The sequence below is a fragment of the Furipterus horrens genome, unplaced genomic scaffold (genome assembly GCF_987537825.1).
Source record: "Furipterus horrens unplaced genomic scaffold, mFurHor1.1.pri manual_scaffold_16, whole genome shotgun sequence".
NCBI classification, from domain to species: Eukaryota; Metazoa; Chordata; class Mammalia; order Chiroptera; family Furipteridae; genus Furipterus; species Furipterus horrens.
Genome location: NW_028327186.1, coordinates 11,930,095 through 11,948,008, shown reverse-complemented (window position 1 = coordinate 11,948,008; position 17,914 = coordinate 11,930,095). Strand labels below are relative to the sequence as shown.

Below are 17,914 nucleotides of genomic sequence, written 5' to 3'. Positions count from 1 at the left end.
ACAACAGCACCTTCCGCCGAGGACCAGAAATGAGAACGCGGCCCGGCCTCGGGGAGCAGAGCTGTGCAGGTGCTGCGGCTTCCTCCTCGGCTCTATTGCCCTAAATGCTACGATACCTTGCCTCTGGAGTAAGAGGGAAAATGTTACAAAACGTGGTCTGGGCTGCCTACTTTATGGCACTTACCAATTCTTATGACAGAGAATTAGCGCGGTTTCCTGAGGTTTGCACCGCAGAGGCGGCATTGATAGGCAAAGCGGCTGGTCCTTACCCCGGCGCACATTTACAAAAGCTGGTTTGGCTTTGTTGTCCTGACACGCTGTGTGCGTGTACTTAAAAGTAAAATACAGCCCTGGCTGGGGACCTCAGTGGATGGAGCACCTGCTTGTGAACCAAAGGGTGTCGCTGGTTCGATTCCCAGTCAGGGCACGTGCCTGGGTTGTGGGCCAGGTCCCCAGTCGGGGGCGCACAAGAGACAAGCACACACTGATGTTTCTCTCCCTCTCTTTCTCCCTCCCTTCCTCTCTCTCTAAAAATAAATTTAAAAAATCTTTTCAAAAAATGTAAAATACGTATGTGTACATATAAATATTTTAACTCAAGCTAAAAATGCAAAATTACTCAAATATAAAAGTGAATGTATTTGTCAGTTATTAAAAATTGAATCTATGATCTAATAACAAATAACCATTCATGCTTCCAGGCATTTCATGTCTTCTCCCCACACAAACCACAGTGTACGTGCCAATGGCATGGGACACACAAAGCACCCGTCCCCCAACTCTGGAGCTCTGGTCTCCGGCTCCACCACGAGCTGACCTTTCTGTCAGGTCGTCCAGGCATCGCTGAAGGTGGACTTCCCCTGCGGTGACCAGGACATGCTCTCCCGTCTCCTGAATTAAAATCTGGACACAGGGATCAGCTTGGTTCAACAGCTTCATTCCTCTCACGAGCTGAGGCATTTCACCTAAGCGAACAAAATGAAATGCTGATTAAACACAATAGAAGGACTAATATGATCTAAAGGCAATGCCCTTGCCACTGAAGGGAAAAGAACACTGAAATAAACTCTTATTTTAAGATAACACAGTGGTGAGAGGAAAACCAGCTCCTGGTCATCTTTCCATACAGAGCTACCGGGAGACGCTCACACGTTCACCGCTGAGACTCCCAAAGCCCCTCCGCAGACCCCTCCAAATACTCAGCACATAAAACCTCCCCGCCGTCATGGCGCCTGCGCATCCACCTAGAACTTGTCATGACTGTGCACGTTATAGGCCTAGCAATGGAAAGGGGCTCTTCCCCAAACAGTACCGTTAAAACCAACAAATAAGCGAAGGCAGCATGTGACACGGCCATCCATCCAAGGCCCCGTGCCAGGGCCCCCTCGCTGCAATAGCGACCCGCGAGGCCGTGGCCGGAGCGCGGCAGGCGTGAGGCCGCCCCGTGGGCTCCGGCGCCTGCTGCACTCTCTCCTCTGCTCGCGCTCTCGGTGCGCCGCGGCCTTCGCCCCAGTCCCTGGGGATGGCGGCGGGGATGGGGATCCCGCCCTGCACCCCGGGTGGAACTGCTTTTTCATCCCTGTGCACAGACTCAGCTGCTACTGTCCACGCAAGGCAGGCTGGGGGACGCCCCGTTACCACGTTAGCAGAGGCGGCGGCTTGGGGGGCACTGTCACGCAGCCTGTTTCACAGATACACTGACAAGCACTCAGCAACTCCTCAGTGCTGGTTTTCAGGCTGCCGAACACAACGCAGGAGTTTTCTGCAATCAGTGGTTGTCAGCACGTGTTCTGAGGGCTGACCGTCCATATGTGTTCCATTCCATTTAGTTTTTAGATAAAGCTTTCCCAACGATAACACCTCAGACTAGCTGACGGTGTGCCAGACACATCACATACACGAACTCTGAACTGCGAGGCAGAGGGGGTTACTGCTCTCATTGTGCCAATGAGGAGACAGGAACAGAGAGGCGATGGGACCTGTATCACGGTCCCAGGCAGCTGCGCACCGGCCACACTCTGGGAGGGGTCACAGGCCCGAGCCCACGCGGGTCGCAGGGACTCCCGAGGGACGACAGGGTGGAGCTGCGCTGCCCATGGCGTTGACAGAGACACCCTCGCCTGCTCCTCTGGGGCACTCTGTGGTGCTTCTTCGTCTAGTTAAGCAGATTTGCAGACATTGTCCAGCATTAACTAACTTCACCTTTACAGAATTTGAAATGTGGCTTAAAGGGATTCCTGCAAAAAGACCACTGATAATATTCATAAAAACCATGGCTGCCAGTAGTATGAGGATGTAACAAATTCTTAATAGAAAAAAAAGCATAAACACGTAAATCTATCTCTTCGTGGTAAGGAAGGGTGACAGTTTATCAATAGGCAAAAGAAACTTTTTCAAAGAAGATGTGGAATGTGGAGACAACATTTTGAAAGTATTTCCATTGGTAGTCATTTTGCAGCCAGAAACAACGCTCTGATGTCCCCAGCTGGGACACTGAGATGACCCTGTCTCTGCCACCAAGCAGAACACAGTCTCCTTAGGGAGCAAAGGCCCCTGAAGAGGCCGCGTTCCCGAAACAGAGGTCGGAGCCCCTTTGTGGAGCCGCAGGTCTGCATGGCCTCCCGGCTGGCTGGGAAGGTTACTTCTGTTAGTACCTGAACGAAAAGTCACAGAATACTGCTGAACCAAATGGTGAGGGATCAAGTCTTAAATGCATGCGTTTAAAAAGGGTCATGAATAGCACAGGCTTTTAAACACAAGGTCGGCTTACTTGGGTGTTTCGGCTCCACGGCAACCCTCACAATGGGGGTGGCTTCAAAGGTGAGGGGTATGAACGGCGGGCAGGAGGGCACGCTACACAGTGTGGCAGATTTCAGCACGAAGTCTTGAAGGCCCCCTATTCCTGCAAGGAGGAAAGATCCGCCAGGTCAATAAAAGATGAGAAATTCTAAATTTACATCAGAAAAAAAAAAGCATCAGCCCAGTATACATTGGACAGAAAAAGCGCTAAGAAAATGTTGCACGGAGTGAGGCAGACCCGCAGTGAGGTTCTGACCCCTGGATACTCTTTAGTTGCTGTTAAAAATACAGAATTCTGCTAGCTGTTGTCCAAATGTACAAATTCTGTCCCACCAAATTGGGCCAACACACACCTACTCTGACCACGGAAATGACCGTGTCCAGATACCTGTGTCTGAAAATATTTAATTATTTCTAAGTATAACTCCTAGTTTTTAAAACATACTAAGAGTCTTATGCAGCCATCATTCCAGGAGCCTGCAGAGGGGAGGGGGGCCGGAGAGGGGGGCGCAGGCTGATACTCTCCTAAGATTGGCTGGCGCAGGGTCTGGTATGCCACAGCAACCCTGAATTTTAAGTTTCTCAGTTGCCTTTACCCCTAAGAAAGTAGATCTGCAAAAGAGATTATTCCATCAGAAACTCATCTTCATCAAACTAAAGGGCGTCTCTGTCTCTAGGAGGCGGGAGCGGAGAGAATGCCCCCAAAAGGAAGGCGAAGGGGCAGCTGAGCCTCACATCCAGAGTAAAGGGCAGGCAGAGTCTTCACATGGATTAAGGAACACACACACAGGCCACTTCTGTGCTGTGGGGTTCCGGGGAAGGCTGAGGGCGGCACAGAAGGGCACCTGCTTCAGGAAAAGGTGGCGGAGGAGGAAGGGCATGGACGCTAATCTTCGTTCCGCTTCTGCATTTTGGGCTCAGAAGCCATCGGGCCAAGGAAGCAGCTCGGCCACCTGCAGCCGACAGGCGGACATACAGGGACAGGGGGCAGCAGGAGCCACGCAGCGGGACCCCGGCTGGCGGAGACACAGAGGCAGAGGCCTCCAACGAACGGGCCAGCTCGGAGGGCGGTGCGGTCCCTTCCAGTCCGACCGTGCGGCGAGGCCCCCTCCGGCCGCCCGAGCGCGCCCAGAACCGACCTCTCACCACCTGACTGTGAGAAATCCCCACGTTACGCCACAGCCTGGCCGCCCCCGACTGTACACAGTCCTGGCGCTGCCCCCGATGGGCCGCAGGAAACCTGCCACCTCCACTTTCACGAGCTGCCCTTTGGGTTTGGAAGGCGTCTGCCGAGTCCTCGTGACCTTTCTCTGCCTCACACTAAACACCATGAACTCCTTTAACTGTTCGGCTCATGACACCATTTCTAGACCTTTCGATTTCTAGACCTTTCGTGTGCAGGGGGACCTGTTCAAAGGGAAGTTTTCAAGGCACGGAGTTCAGTCCCTGTGCCTTCAGTGCATGGGTCTGGTCAGAGTCTGAATTTATGACTGAGCCTCTGGGGCCGGCACATGGAGGTCAATGCCTGGCCGCGGCCCCCGCTGGCACCACGATGAGACGGCCCTGGGTCTGCACGAGTCTCCACCACGTCTACTAGATTGAACGCCTCCCCTGAGGCCCGGGGTTTAGGAAACCCCCCTGTAAATATTAACTTTCCAACCCCATCCATCCTGCCGCTGACCCCTGACCAGCAGCACTTCCGTCCTGCAGACACAGCACATGGTCTCAATGCGCGGACCAAGCGGGTCCCGCCTCTGCACCGCAGGGCCGCCGGCCGCAGATGGTGGGCAGCTTCCCAGCACGGTCTCCTTGCCCTTCTGGTTTACATTTTGCTATTCAAATGACCAAATCTATTCTTGCTATTTACAAATGCCTAGATTTGTGAACATGATTATAATTCCCTTAAAAACAATCAAAGAAGAAAGTCAATACCACAGTATTCCTAGTCAACAGCAGGAATTTATCCAAAGCACAATGCTCTGAAGATAATAAAAACTAAATGTCGCCATTTTTAACTTACCTTAAAATACAATGTTAAAATCTAGGCAAGAGACCATTACAATTTTTTTTTTTGGTGAAACAAAATACAATGATGTAAAATCACTCTGAGAATTTCTCTACAAACTATTAGATAATTATTAAGTGTACAACTTGAAATTTACACAAAGTTTAAAACGAAACTTTTGTTTTAAAAATCATGTTATCATGAAAATTTTTGTAAAAAGGACAGTATGCCCACAATCCCACTGCTCTAACAGTGGGAGCCTGTTCATTTGGTATCTTCCCCTCCTCTACTGGCATCCGTAACTTACATATTACAGATATGGCCCATGCTTCCCTCATATAAAGTACATTTGCTAAAATGTTTTTCCTCTGGGAAGGGGGTGAGGGGAAGGGGGAATCATGTCAGAATTTCTGGGATGCAAGTGTTAGTTCAGAAAAAAAAAAATCTATCATGAGCGTGGCCTTGATTTCTTTCAAGGATAAAGAGGGTGCAGTTTTTTTTAATGTTTATCAAAACAAGGCATACGGCTTAACTGAGAGAGAAACAGGCTGAGAAAACAGGAGTATGGAGTGAAAACAATTCCCTGAATTCCAGCTTGCTTTCTACACACACACCCGCAACTTCTGTCTGACGGGGACCCATGATCCAAGTGCTCTCCGGTCCTGATTCTTCCCCACACAAGTATAGTCAGATGCGCAGGTGGGTGAACCCCCGCTCACACCAGGGAGGGCAACACCCCAGTCAGCGCTGAGTTCTTCCACGGGGTCCGCACGGCCCTGCCCAGGCTGCGCCTACACCCCACACCCCACACCCTTCAAACACTTCTTAACCAAAACCCAGCATTTTGCAAACACGGTCAGGCCAAAATGTTTTCCAGGCTCTCTCTCCTGCTTCCCTTTAAGGAGCACCATTTACAACAGGAGACTAAAAACACTGTGTGCGGCCTGAGAGGTGGATGGCCTTCCGTGGACCGCTGTTCTTTATTCTTAGTAACACCCTGTAGCACAGGGGGGATCAGCCCAGGACGAGGTCCCACTGGCAGGCAGAGGCAGAGAAAGCCTCACTGAAGTCTGACACCGCTTCCCGGGGAGAAGCCTGCTCGCTGTCTGGGCAGAACAGCGTCACGATCTCCAGGAAAGCGTGGACACCTCAAGTGTGCTCTCCGGCAGGTATAAAAACGAGAACTTCTGGGGAAAAACAGGTGAATCCTCTAGCTAGGAGGTCTTCTAACAGCCAAGATTTTATTTGAAGCCAAACTTAACATTACTACACCCAGGAACCATCAACCTGTCCATTTTAATCTGTTTAAAAAGCCTGCGTTAACGGATTCCTTTAAACCTTCCCAGTAAATGAAGTTATGCGTCATGGCCGTCAACAGAGGCTCGGCTTGTGATAGCCTGAACAGTACTCTGGAAGGGATGCCAGGATTCACACGAGCATAATAATTTTTTTTTTTTTTAAGTACCGGTTTGCAGGGGGTGGGAAGCTAAAACCCTTGGTTTTGGAAGACCACCTCCTGCTCTGGGCGCTTCTGTCTTTGCATACTGCAGAAGCCAGCGTCCTCCGTCCCTCACTTTCTGTCCTAATTCTATACGTTTCACTGAAACTCAGATTCTGCTCTCGCTGACTCCACTGAAAAGGAATCAGGGAACCCGCGCACGTTGTAACTCCTGCCGTGGAGTTAGGCAGGCAAGTAGGCCCATAAATATAAAACGGGCCTCTCCAAGCCTGCTTGGCTGGCATCTCCAAAGTAAGCCAGTACTGCTCAGCCAAGGCTTCCAGAGGACGGATCAGGTCTGTCCAGGGTGCGAAACAAGTCCATTCGACCTGCTGCCCTTCAGCTTCCTGGGATTAGAGGAGGTCCTAGGAAAAGTCTTGCAACAATGACATCACTGTGTCAGATTGTTTTTCTTCTCATAGGGATGGATGGAGCTCATACAGCTCATAATGATTTTTAAGCAAGTTACATCAAGATCTGGGGCCCTTTTCTCAGGAGAGAGACCACAGTAAATGAGAAGCAGCAGTATGGGAAGAATAAGCTTTTTTACAGATGTGGGGACGGTCTTTGCTGATGCGGAGGGAGGGGTGCTGACACGGGCAGAGGGCACCGCGGGAGGCGCGGGCGTGGGAGCGGCCACGGTCTGAGCTGCGGCGGGGAGCGGAGCGCAGGCTGACCTGGCGCCTCCGCCGCTCTGCGAGACTGCCGCGGCCAGCTCTTCTCTTCAGCCCCGTATTTCCCAATAAAAACAGGAAGCAGGGTCACTTCTGGAGGAAATGAAACTTCATCACAAGTACACAAAAGAACTCGACTGAAGTGATCAAAGAAAAAAGCCTACGAAAAACGTGAATGCGGAGTAAGAGTGGAGGAGGGCACTTCAAACCACGAGCTGTCTCTGCCGGCTGTGGGTCAGATGGAAGAGAACAGCCAGGGCCAGTTAATAATGCCTTTCCTGAGAAGGGAACACAACTGCGGAACCCGAACGCCCAGGCAGCGAAGCCATCAGCGGTGGTCTGTCTGGTAACAGATCCATGGAAACAAGTGGGGACCCCAGAGACACAAATGTAGGAGAATGGAAATCACAAAAGGGCCACAGGCGTAGAAAGGAGGGACTATTCAGTCAGCAGCACTGAAACAATTAGTTAATAAAATGGAAAAAATAACACAATTTCATCTTTACCATACACCATCAAGAAAAATAAATCTCACATGGATCCAAGACTTAAATGCAGAACATAAAACCTGAAAGCTCACACCATGAGGCTGAAGATGGGTGAATCTTACTACATTCTAAAATATGACAAAAACACCATAAACACAGTTAAAGTTTACAAAATAGTCATTTCCAATGTTTATAGAAAACAAAGCCTTAGCACAACGTATAAAGAACTAGTACATATCAATGAAAAAGACGGGCACCCCAAGATGAATTTAAGCAAAGAATATAAGCAGTTTCAAGAAGACACAGAAAGAAAATGAAGCCCTATGGAATAAAAAAGACATATAAAAAAAGAATCTTAATCTAATTAACGACAAGGTAAACAATAAGATATTATTTTATACCGCAAGCACAGGTAAAAAGTCTGAAGAAACCACGTGTTGCCAGGTGTGTGAACATGCAGGCCTTGCGCAGCGGAGACGGGAACAGAAACTGTCGGGCTCCGCGGAAGAGCCCCTCCGCCATGCAGCGCCGGACAGGCCCCGACTGCACAGCTCACCGGTCCCAGCTGTGTATCTCAAAACAATATTGAGAAGAGGCACAACAGTCAGCCGACAGCACACGGTAAAGAGGCTGCATCCCTGGTGCTACAAACCTAGGCGATTTGGGGACCGGGGGGTGGGGCACTTCTGGTTGGGGCCCAGTTCTGGCATTTAGCGCGAAGGGCCAGGGACCAGGACCCTGCGGTGTGTGGACGTGTCCCACAGAAAGAATTTTCCCAAGATGCACGGCTTTTAAACATCCAGCTGGACAAACCTGTTTATAATGATCTGACCTTAAGGCCCACTCCATTTGAAGAACAAAGTCCTTTTGCAGTTTAACACGCACTGAATTTTCAAGAACGCGGTTCTGAAAGTGAGCGCTGTGCCGCCTTCCCGACAGCCGCCGACAGCGTCCGAGTCGTCGCACGAGGGGCACAGCCAGCTGAAGGCCGGCTGCACGGGTCTGACCTGACCAAGTTGTCCAGGGCAGCCAAACTGGACACTTCCATACGGCAGCAGATCTGGTTTTGTTGTAAACCACTTCCCTTTTACTTATTATCCTAGTAACACAGTCATGGTGCTGTGCTGATGTTTTGGAAATTAGGTTGGCAGGTAGGGATCTTTCAATTTCATTGCTAGGTAGATGTTCACTATATTACATACTATTCTTAGGATTATAAAGTTATTTTTAAACCAGAAAGTCAAAAACACCTTTCTGTGGCTCCTGCGCCTTGACTGCTTCCACGGCTGGACTGCTCCGCAATAAACCCAGGATTATGCTGCAAACGCACGACATCTGCATTAACCAACTTAAGGCCTAAAAACCGAAACTGTGCTCTCGTCTCCGAGCGGCCAGACCTGGACTTCCCTGGTGCCCGGCGTCCGCAGAGGGAGTCTTGGGTTCCCATCTGATAGGGAGCTGGCGTGTTTCTGGAGGTGAATCCAGGTCCTGAGAGGGAGCAGCCCGACAGCCTTAGTTCCACAGAAAGACCCTGATCTCCAGGCCCGCCCACAGGCCACGCCGGTGGCAGATTGCCCTGCGTCACCCCACGCCACCCGTGTCCTTCTCTGTTTGTAGTGAACAGTCTGTGAAGGTTCACGTTGTCCTCAAAGCCACATCAGGAATTATGGAAGCAGAGGGCGCTACGGAACTTAAGAGTCGGATGCACCATCATTTGGGGAGCCCCGCGCTTCTGAGGTTTCTCTGTGCTGAGCACCACCGGAGTCTGTCCCGTTTACGAAAATCTACCAAGCTCTGGTTCAAGATTTGCACACTTTTCCAGATGCCTACTGTGCAGCAAAAAAAAATTTACTTAAAAGTGACATCAGACACAAATTACATGGCTATTCAAAGTGCTTCTGGGTCTTTTAGGGAGGCCATTAACTCAACTAGTAAAGATAAAGCATTTCAGGGCCTTTAAATAACTGGTAGCAGAAGAAACAGCACACGGTCTGTCTCCTTGATTCTTTCCCTCCACATCATCCCATAACTAACGAAAGGCGTCTTTCACGGCCATTTCCTTACACGGATTCTTCTGAACAGGTCTGTCCTTCAACAAATCACTTCCTTATTCAAACAGGCCCCGCCAGCCTCCCGGCTGCTTGGAGTGGGAGCTGCGTCTTCTGTTTGCCATGCGGTTAGAGGGTATTCGCCACGGACTGTGACCCAATGCCTTATGGAGGTCAACTCTCCCAGGTTTTACTCTCATCTTCCAAAGGTCTCGGTCAGGGGAGCAACGGGCGGGGCCCAAACGCAAACTAAGGGACCACGCCATTGCTCTCTGGAAGCTAAGGCTTAGTGACGGGACTTCTCTGCCATGTCTGGTTGCTTGTTCCTCAGGAGTTTCCCGGCAGGAGGCACTTCCATCCCCTTCAGGGGCCCATTCTGCCAATTACCTAGCCCTGCCCCACATCGGAAACCCAGAAGATGCCGACACCGATCTCTGGTACTGGGAGTTACTACTCTACGTTAAGAACACAGCGCGTGGGGCTTGGCTCAGGTGGCAGAAGAGCAGGGTGTAGCAACACTTCCGAGTCCACTCAGGAAGCGGGGAAAGCCGTCAGGGGAGAAGGGGAGCCGGTTTCCAGGTCCAAGGCCACATCCAGTTGGTAGATGCCTTATCTGGAAAACAAAGGCATCTCAAAGATAGTCTCTTCTTCAGTTAACATCAAGGGAAACTTTTATAGCTTTCTTGTAAAAGAGCTATGTCTCTGCCGCTGATGTAAGACAGAAACACAAGATGTGAACGCCAGCCAGTCCTCTGAGCTCATCCGCTTTACAGATGAGATGAGGGATCTGAGGGGCACAGCGGGGAGAGCCCGATCCCGACCCAGGCCCTGGCGCTTCGGAGGATGCCCAGTGTCCCTGACACCCAGGGCAGGGCTTTGTCCTCTATGCCATGCCCCGCGATGTATTCCAGGTGAGCTCTGTTTTTCCAAGGCAAATCAGGAATCATCATATTTATGTTCCTTCCCAGAATCAGTGCAAGCGCACTCACAAGCCTGCCCTCCACTGAAGGAAAAGTACAAGTGCCAAGTACGGTGGAAGGGAGGCGAGGAGGGAGAACAAGGGGCAGGGGCAGGGGTCGCTCTGTCCTGCAAAGCTGGTTAGACACAGGCCCGGGGCACCCCCGGCGGAGGACGAAGCAGTCCCTCCCGGACTCCAGGGTCTGTGCCCAGGACCATCCTCAGAGATGGGCGAGGGGACCCGTCCCGCAAGGAGGCCGCGGGAGCCGCGCTGTGTTATCCCACAGCCTCCGCCCTTTCCTGGAGCATTCGGAATCTCAGCTGCAGGTACATTTTTCTTTTTCTTAATTTCTTTTAGGTATTTAAGTTGTTTTCTTGTTCTTAATTTTACTTTTACCCTCTTTTCATTTAAGAAAATATGCATTTTAACGAATTCAGCAGAACAGCGGCATGTAGAGAAAAATTAATCGTCCTGTCCTTTCCCCTGATAACCACCTGCTTTCACTGTTCGGAGTGTCTGGCTTATGCAAACAAAACGCATATGTGCTGCCTGCTAATCCGCCTGGACTTCTATCTTGGCTTACTGTGTGAGGCAGAGATGTAGCTTTAATTTTTTTACTTTTGAAACCAGGTGACCTCATGTCCTAACTGTACGAGGGGCATGGGGGTACACACACACACACACCCCATTCCTAGGAACTGCAAGTCTTCAGGGAGTGGGCTCTGTGAGTGTGTGAACGTGTGGCTTCGTCTGCAGAGTCCGCAGACCTCAAACCGGTGGTGTCTCTGAGAGGTCGGTGTGGCGGGGACGGACTTAAAGTCAGCTTTCTTTTCCTTCGCTGAAGCATTTCCTTCATGTTAACACGGTCCGGGGAAACGAAGACCTCCTTTAATTTTTTAGCAGAACGGTGGAGTTATTATTCACTCCACTTTGAGTTGTTTTTGGACCAAAGTCCTCAGATGAGAAACCGTGACAATTCCTTGTTTTTCTGTTTTTGGTTGTAGATTGTTTCACCCCATTTTATCCAATAATCCCTTCTCTGAGTAATTTGAAATTTTCACCTTCTTCCTTCCAATCTATCCAGTTTCCATTTACTTCCAAATGTGGAGGGACACTCCCCAAATAATGTGAAGGACCTGAAATGCTAGAGACAGTTTGGTCAGCATGAGTGAGCTCTACAGGGTATCTGTCTGTGCTAACCTGGGCAGCTTCCTGCTCATCCCATTTTAGAATCTGGGCTTATTTTATCCGTGTGGTTGGTCCTACTGGGAGGGTATAGCCGAGTCCTGATTCAGAGTCACGTGTGGTTTACAAAGCAGCAGCGAGACAGGTCCTTCCTCCCCAGGGAGAAGATGCACTGTGGCGAGTAACCCCCACCTCCATCGGGAAAGTGAGCTGGCTGCTTCCCAGGTCAATGTGGTTGCAGGGTTTTGTCTTTTCTATGTTAGAATAGCCCTTAAAAAAATTAGTTTATGCTCCTAAGTCACTCTGAGTTGCTGCGGATGTGTGTCCACAGTGACGACTGGCACTTCCCAGAGGCCTCTGCTGAGTCCCGCGCACCAGGAGCATTCAGAATCCTACACGTGTCAGCTGCAGAGCCTCCGGCACGGGGACACCGCGGTCACGCCTTTCCCAATAACATGTGCAATGACGGCTTCCCTAATGGCACCAAACGCAAAACAACTCGGTGAAGAAGAATCAGTAACCACTGATGTAAGCCTCAGTCCCTCTTCTCAGCCACTGTTCCAGTCTGCTTCACATCCCTCCTCACCTCTGAGGCCCCGCAGGGCCAGGGCCTCCTAGAAAGGGAACCAAAACCGCGGGGATGAAAGCGTGACCGGCTTGAGCCACCCGTGAAAGGTGAGCCCTTCATTAATAATACGTACCGCTCGAGTACTCTGCTCTTGGACTCGTAAGATAACCTGACATTGTTCTTCTGGGCAAACTTCCAGTTTTCAGGGAATCCTGTGCTTGGTTTTGTTTTAATATTGGCTTCAGTAACTCCCTAAGAAATTTAACCAGCTGCCAACTGACCCTATTCACAAACAAAGAACACAAGGGCCCATTGTATACCCAGTGACGATATTCAAACTGGCTAAAAATTCAGCACCTCGGAGTTACAGAATAAATTTTCCTGGACCGTCCTGAAAGCCTTTGTTATTATTACATTTCTTCCAACTCCTTCCAGGAGATGTAGGGAGGATGGGTGCACTTGTCACCGAAGCTGTTCTCCCTGGCTGCTTTCTGACAAGAAGTCTATTTAAAGCAGTCCGATTGCTTTTCAGGTTAAATTGGTGTTTTTCTTTGGAAATGCTGTGTCTTTCTCCACGTCCACTGATTCTTCTCTGCTCACCCCAAGAGACGAAAGCAGCCACGTCTGCTCAGTAAGTGAGGAAGTGACGAGGACCAGGGCCAGGGAGCATGCAGGCTTCTGCTGAACCCTTTCGTCTTCATACAGAGCGGAGGGGAGCTTTCAGGTTTACTCTAAACTTCTCTGCCCTCGTGGCCACGCAGCCATCTGCATGATGTGAGAGGGGGCTGGCAGGAAGGAGGGGAGCGGGGGATTTTACTTCTGTCTCAAGTAATACTGTTTTCATTTCTTGAGTAATAGAAGCAATAACACTGACTTAGTATGGGGGGGGAGCACACATTATCTTTAATGTCTGTAGAACATTTTAAAAAGGTACATTAGGTCACAAGCAAAAATCTCAAGACATTCCCCCAAATGTCTACTGCACAGCTATTACTTTACTTTCTGATTCTCCTTAATCTTTTCCAGTCCGGTTTCCATCCCTTACTGTGACCAAAAAAAGAGGGATTTTTCGGTGATGAAAGAAAATTAGTTAAAATGCAGTTCCACCACCTTAAGTATTTAAAGAAAACTGACATTTTTCTTCACAACATCTTTTCTGCTTGGCTACATCCACACCCTTCGCTACACATATTATTCATGACGCACATCTCAATAAGTTATACGTTATTATAAAAGCAAAGAACAAAAAAAAGTTGATTTCACTGGAGCTATTTATTTCTAAGAAGATTATTTAAAGTAGTACATTTTTTTTTAATAGAAAATGAAGTTTAAAGTTTCATTATTCATTGAAAACACCTGGAAATGATTTGAGGGTTTTCAAAGTCACTATTCTAATAGGTATTACTTCCAACCTAACCATTACTGGCCTTTGAAATATAGAAGCTAAAAGCAGACTAGACAGATCAAATACTACAGATAAAAGCATTTTGAAAAGCATACAGTGCTATAAAAACATAAGGTGGTGGTATTAAAAATGGATTTGGACATGAAATCCCAAGCTCATTCATTTCAGTGATTCCCTTAAATCTTGGGCGAGGGCAGAAAATACGGAGGACTTTAATCCAGATCCAGCTCTGCATCTTACTGGGTCCTTTCAGGCCAGTCAACTCTCATCAAATTACTCTCCATCCCTGAAGGATTAGGAACAAACTGAGAGGCTCTGGTCAGGCGCCACCGCCTTTCACTCGGAGCGTCACGCTCACTTTCTTCAGGGGCGTTTGAAAACTGTGTAATCAAATCTGAAAGTAACTTTGCAAGAGTTGCGTGTAGCCTCTCTGACAAAGGAGTTTTATATTTGTGGCAAAGTTAAAATCTCTGGCTGTAGCTAAACAGTGAGTGATAAAACAGTCACAAGGACAATGGGAAGTCCTCATGTGACTTGATAAAGGGACTAACAATAGTTAATAAATTGGAAAATCAGCCAGAAGGGATGAGCGGCCCCAGGGCAGAGACTGTGCCCTCAGGGCACCGGCCCCGCAAGAGCGCTCCGCACAGCTGCCCAACGGGACCAGACTCCTGACAGAGTCAATGTCAGCTGATAAAACCAAAAAGAGGCAACTACTGTGTGCACGTGGGTGTTGTATAAAGAACCCCCACAGAAGGACACGTGCTGATTTGGTTGCAAAGATGAGAGGATTCCTGACGTTTCTGTATTGTTGGTAGGTTTTTACTACAGGCATGCTTTACTTTTGAAATCCAAATGAGTAAAATCAAAACAAAACCTTATCAGCTAAATTTACCAACAAAGAATCGGTATTATTTTTAAAACATAAAACAATTCAAATTGTATATACACACATACGTGTGTGTGTGTGTGTGTGTTTATAAAATAAACACTCTTCCAAACTGGGTTGGGTCCGGGGTGCTGCGGGGCCGACTGCATGCTCAGCCCCAGCTCCATCCTGGCCCCCTTAACCTGCAGGCCCTTCCATTACCCTCACACCAGACGGAATTGCAACTTTACTCTGTAAAGCCAAACTGCTCCCTGGGATTGGTTCCATAATCATTTCTTGAGCACTTACTTAGTTCAAAGCACACGACAGACACTCTCAGAGACATAAAGACAGCTCACTGTCCTGAGAGGCAGACAGCGTTAGCAGGTTCAAATGCTCATCTCCTCCTCTAACCCACAGTCCTATTTTCAGAATCTAAAACTCGACAAGGAATACGGCAGAAAACAGAAAACACAGAAAATATTTTATGGTGTATCCAAAGCAAATCTACAGACTTGTTAAATTTTAAAATAAATTTAAAGTTGGTCATGATGTGTAAGCTTTTGAAGTATTTTCGTATCATTTCGAGTTAGAATCAATATACTCAATTTACCTATAACTATACCAGTAAACTAACACTTTCTGCTTGTTCTGGCTTTTCATAAAAGACACTGTGATATCTTAACATAGGTGTAACATACCTGGCTTCAGTTATAAACTTGTGTAACCTCACAAAGGGAATTGTTTTTCAAATTTAGTATCCAAAATGTGGATAAATTAGGCTTATGGAGAAAATCAAACTTTTATGGGCCAAACAAATCTAGAAAACACTGAAAGTTACTCAAAAACTAATAATTTGAAAGATATGAGTAGGACCAATATTCTATTACTTGCAAACTCTTACAGCTCTGAAGATCTCAGGCTGTGACAGCCTTGTTTATGGCACCTCACATCTGGGCGGATGACTACATCTGCACATGAAAGACACTCAGCCTCACAGTCTCCTGCAAGTCTGCCCTTGCATACAGGCCCCTGGGAGAAATCAATTCCTGGGGAACACAGGGAACATCACGCGACCAGTGGCTCTGTGCTGGAAACCCACGCTCCCAGTACAGGCTGGACCCCCATTCCCCCTTTCTGACCTGAAGCCCCTCAGTTTTCCCATATACGACCTAGACAGCAAACACAAGCGAACCAGTGAGTAACTGGACAGTATCTCCTGGATCTTCTGTACACGCTTCCTCGAGCTCGAAATTCCATTCCCCTCTGCTCAGAAGGAGTGCCTGGGAGGCCAGTACAGTCACGCATCTACTTGCGCACAGCCATGCGGGCACACGGGGCCTGGTGACGTGCACCCGCTGAGGAGCAGGCCTGGGCCCAGCAGCCCGGACATGCCCAAGGAACAGCGACCCTTGCCTCTGGAGCTCAGAGACAGCAGCTGAGAACAGCCAACACCACGGGGCCCTGTTCTGAGAGAAATGCATGAGAAGAGCAGGGAATCAAAGGAAGGGGCAGGTAGCACCTGCCCGGAGCAACGGGGGCAGCTGGGGCTGCGGGGGCCGGGTTTGCAGCAGGAGCTGACCAGGCAGCAGGAGAGAACCCAAGCGGAGGAGAGACAGCACGCTCTGCAAGACAGAGCTGTGCAGGTCCTGATGTGCCCACTGCTGGTGGGAGTGTAAACTGGTTTCTCCACTCTACAGGACAGTATGGAGGTTCCTAAAACAATAAAAAAGAACTACCATGGGACCCAGCACTTCCAGCTCTGTGAACACAGCCGAAATGAACGAACACGGGCTCTCGAAGAGCTCTGTGCACTCCACGGTCACTGTGTCATTCACGACAGCTGAGACGCTGACACAGACTCCGTGTCCGTCAACAGACACGTGTATAATGCTGTATTAGGCGCGCGCGCGCACACACACACACACACACAAACTCACACACACACAGAGGAGTATTATTCAGCCACGACAAAGAAGGAAATCCTTGCATTGCAATAACATGGATGGACCTTGAGGGTATCACGCTGAGCAAGTTAAGTATAAGATAAAGACAAATACTGTACAACATCACGTATATGCAGAATCTAAAAAAGCCAAGTTCAGGGAAAGAGAGTAGAAAGGAGGGTGGTTACCAGAGGCTGGGGGTGGGGAACTCGGGGGTATGCTGTTCAGGGCACCGGCCTGCACACCCGCAGCCAAAGCCTGGAGGGGAATCACAGCACAGTGACCAGAAGCAACAACACTGCACTAGGACACCCGAGTGGCCCAGAGACGAGATCTTCACTGTTTCCCCCACAAGGAAGAAGTGACCGTCACGTGACGTGACAGAGGCGCTGGCTAACACTACAGTTCTTATGATATTCCCAGCATACATGGACCACGTCATCACACTGCACACTGTCACCTCGCACAGTGCTGTTATGTCAACTACACCTCCCCAAAAACAAATGTTTAAAAAACCCTGATGTACTCATCATTCAAGAGCAGTGAGAAGGGCCGCAGACAGACAGCGGAGGTCTGTGAGGGCGCCCAGGCTGGGACGCCGGCAGTGGGGACGTGCAAGGGGCCCCCGGACGGTGTTTCTCCCCGAGGCCTCACCATCTCCCCTCCATACAGTGTCTCTTTCCAAGCTGCAGAGAATGGCAAATTCTCCTTGTTCGGCTTCTCCCTTCTCCCTTTGGAAGGAGTCGAGCCCGCTCTCCTCCTATGCTTCCCAACAGCTTCCTTCCAGGAGAGAAGAGGTCCAGGTGCGAATCCTGCTCCCCGAGCTTAGAGAAAAGCCGGCCTCTCTCTGAGCCTCCGGCTCCCGTTTCACGGGAGGGAAGGACAGGACTGCGTGAGCGATGACATTCAGGGCCTCTACGAGCAGACGGTAAGGAGCAGCATGTTTTCACTTTAACACTCACAGAAGCGGAGAGGGATCTGGGTAAAATCGTCTCAGCTACACAGCCGTACAGAACACAAAAGCTCACCCTGGAGTCAGATGTGAGGCTTAAGGAAGAAAACGCACACAAAGGGGCTCTGAACCCCTGCACGCAGCACGTCTTAAGAAACGGGGATTCGATCTAGTTGGATGCAGCTCTCGAGCGAATTTAGAAGCACGGCATCCTTTGTATCAGTTAACAAAAGATATGCAGATACAATGACATTAAGTCAACTGTTTTGAAAATGAAGTTTTATAATTGTCATTTTGGAAAAACTTGAAGGCTGTGGCTCTGAAGAAAAACAACTACTATACAGGAACTCTGCTGCCGCTTCCGTGGGACTGAAAGGAGGACGCCCCTCTCTCCGCCCCACTGCCACCCCCAGGGAAAGGGGCTTCGCCTTTGATTTTCAGAGCATCTCTGATTTCTTCCAGCCACTGCAGAGCCAAACAATGAGACGGAGTTAGATACAGTGCAGTGAAGGCATAACAA

The 17,914-nt window shown here is 49.3% G+C and overlaps 1 protein-coding gene across 1 annotated transcript in view; it reads right to left on the bottom strand.

The window, feature by feature from the left end:
* Positions 1–17,914, bottom strand: part of EFL1 (elongation factor like GTPase 1) — a 52,708-nt gene that overhangs the window by 13,005 nt on the left and 21,789 nt on the right. The window contains 2 exon segments of the mRNA XM_090263687.1: positions 818–965; positions 2,771–2,902. Coding sequence (XP_090119813.1) covers positions 818–965; positions 2,771–2,902 — 280 coding nt within the window.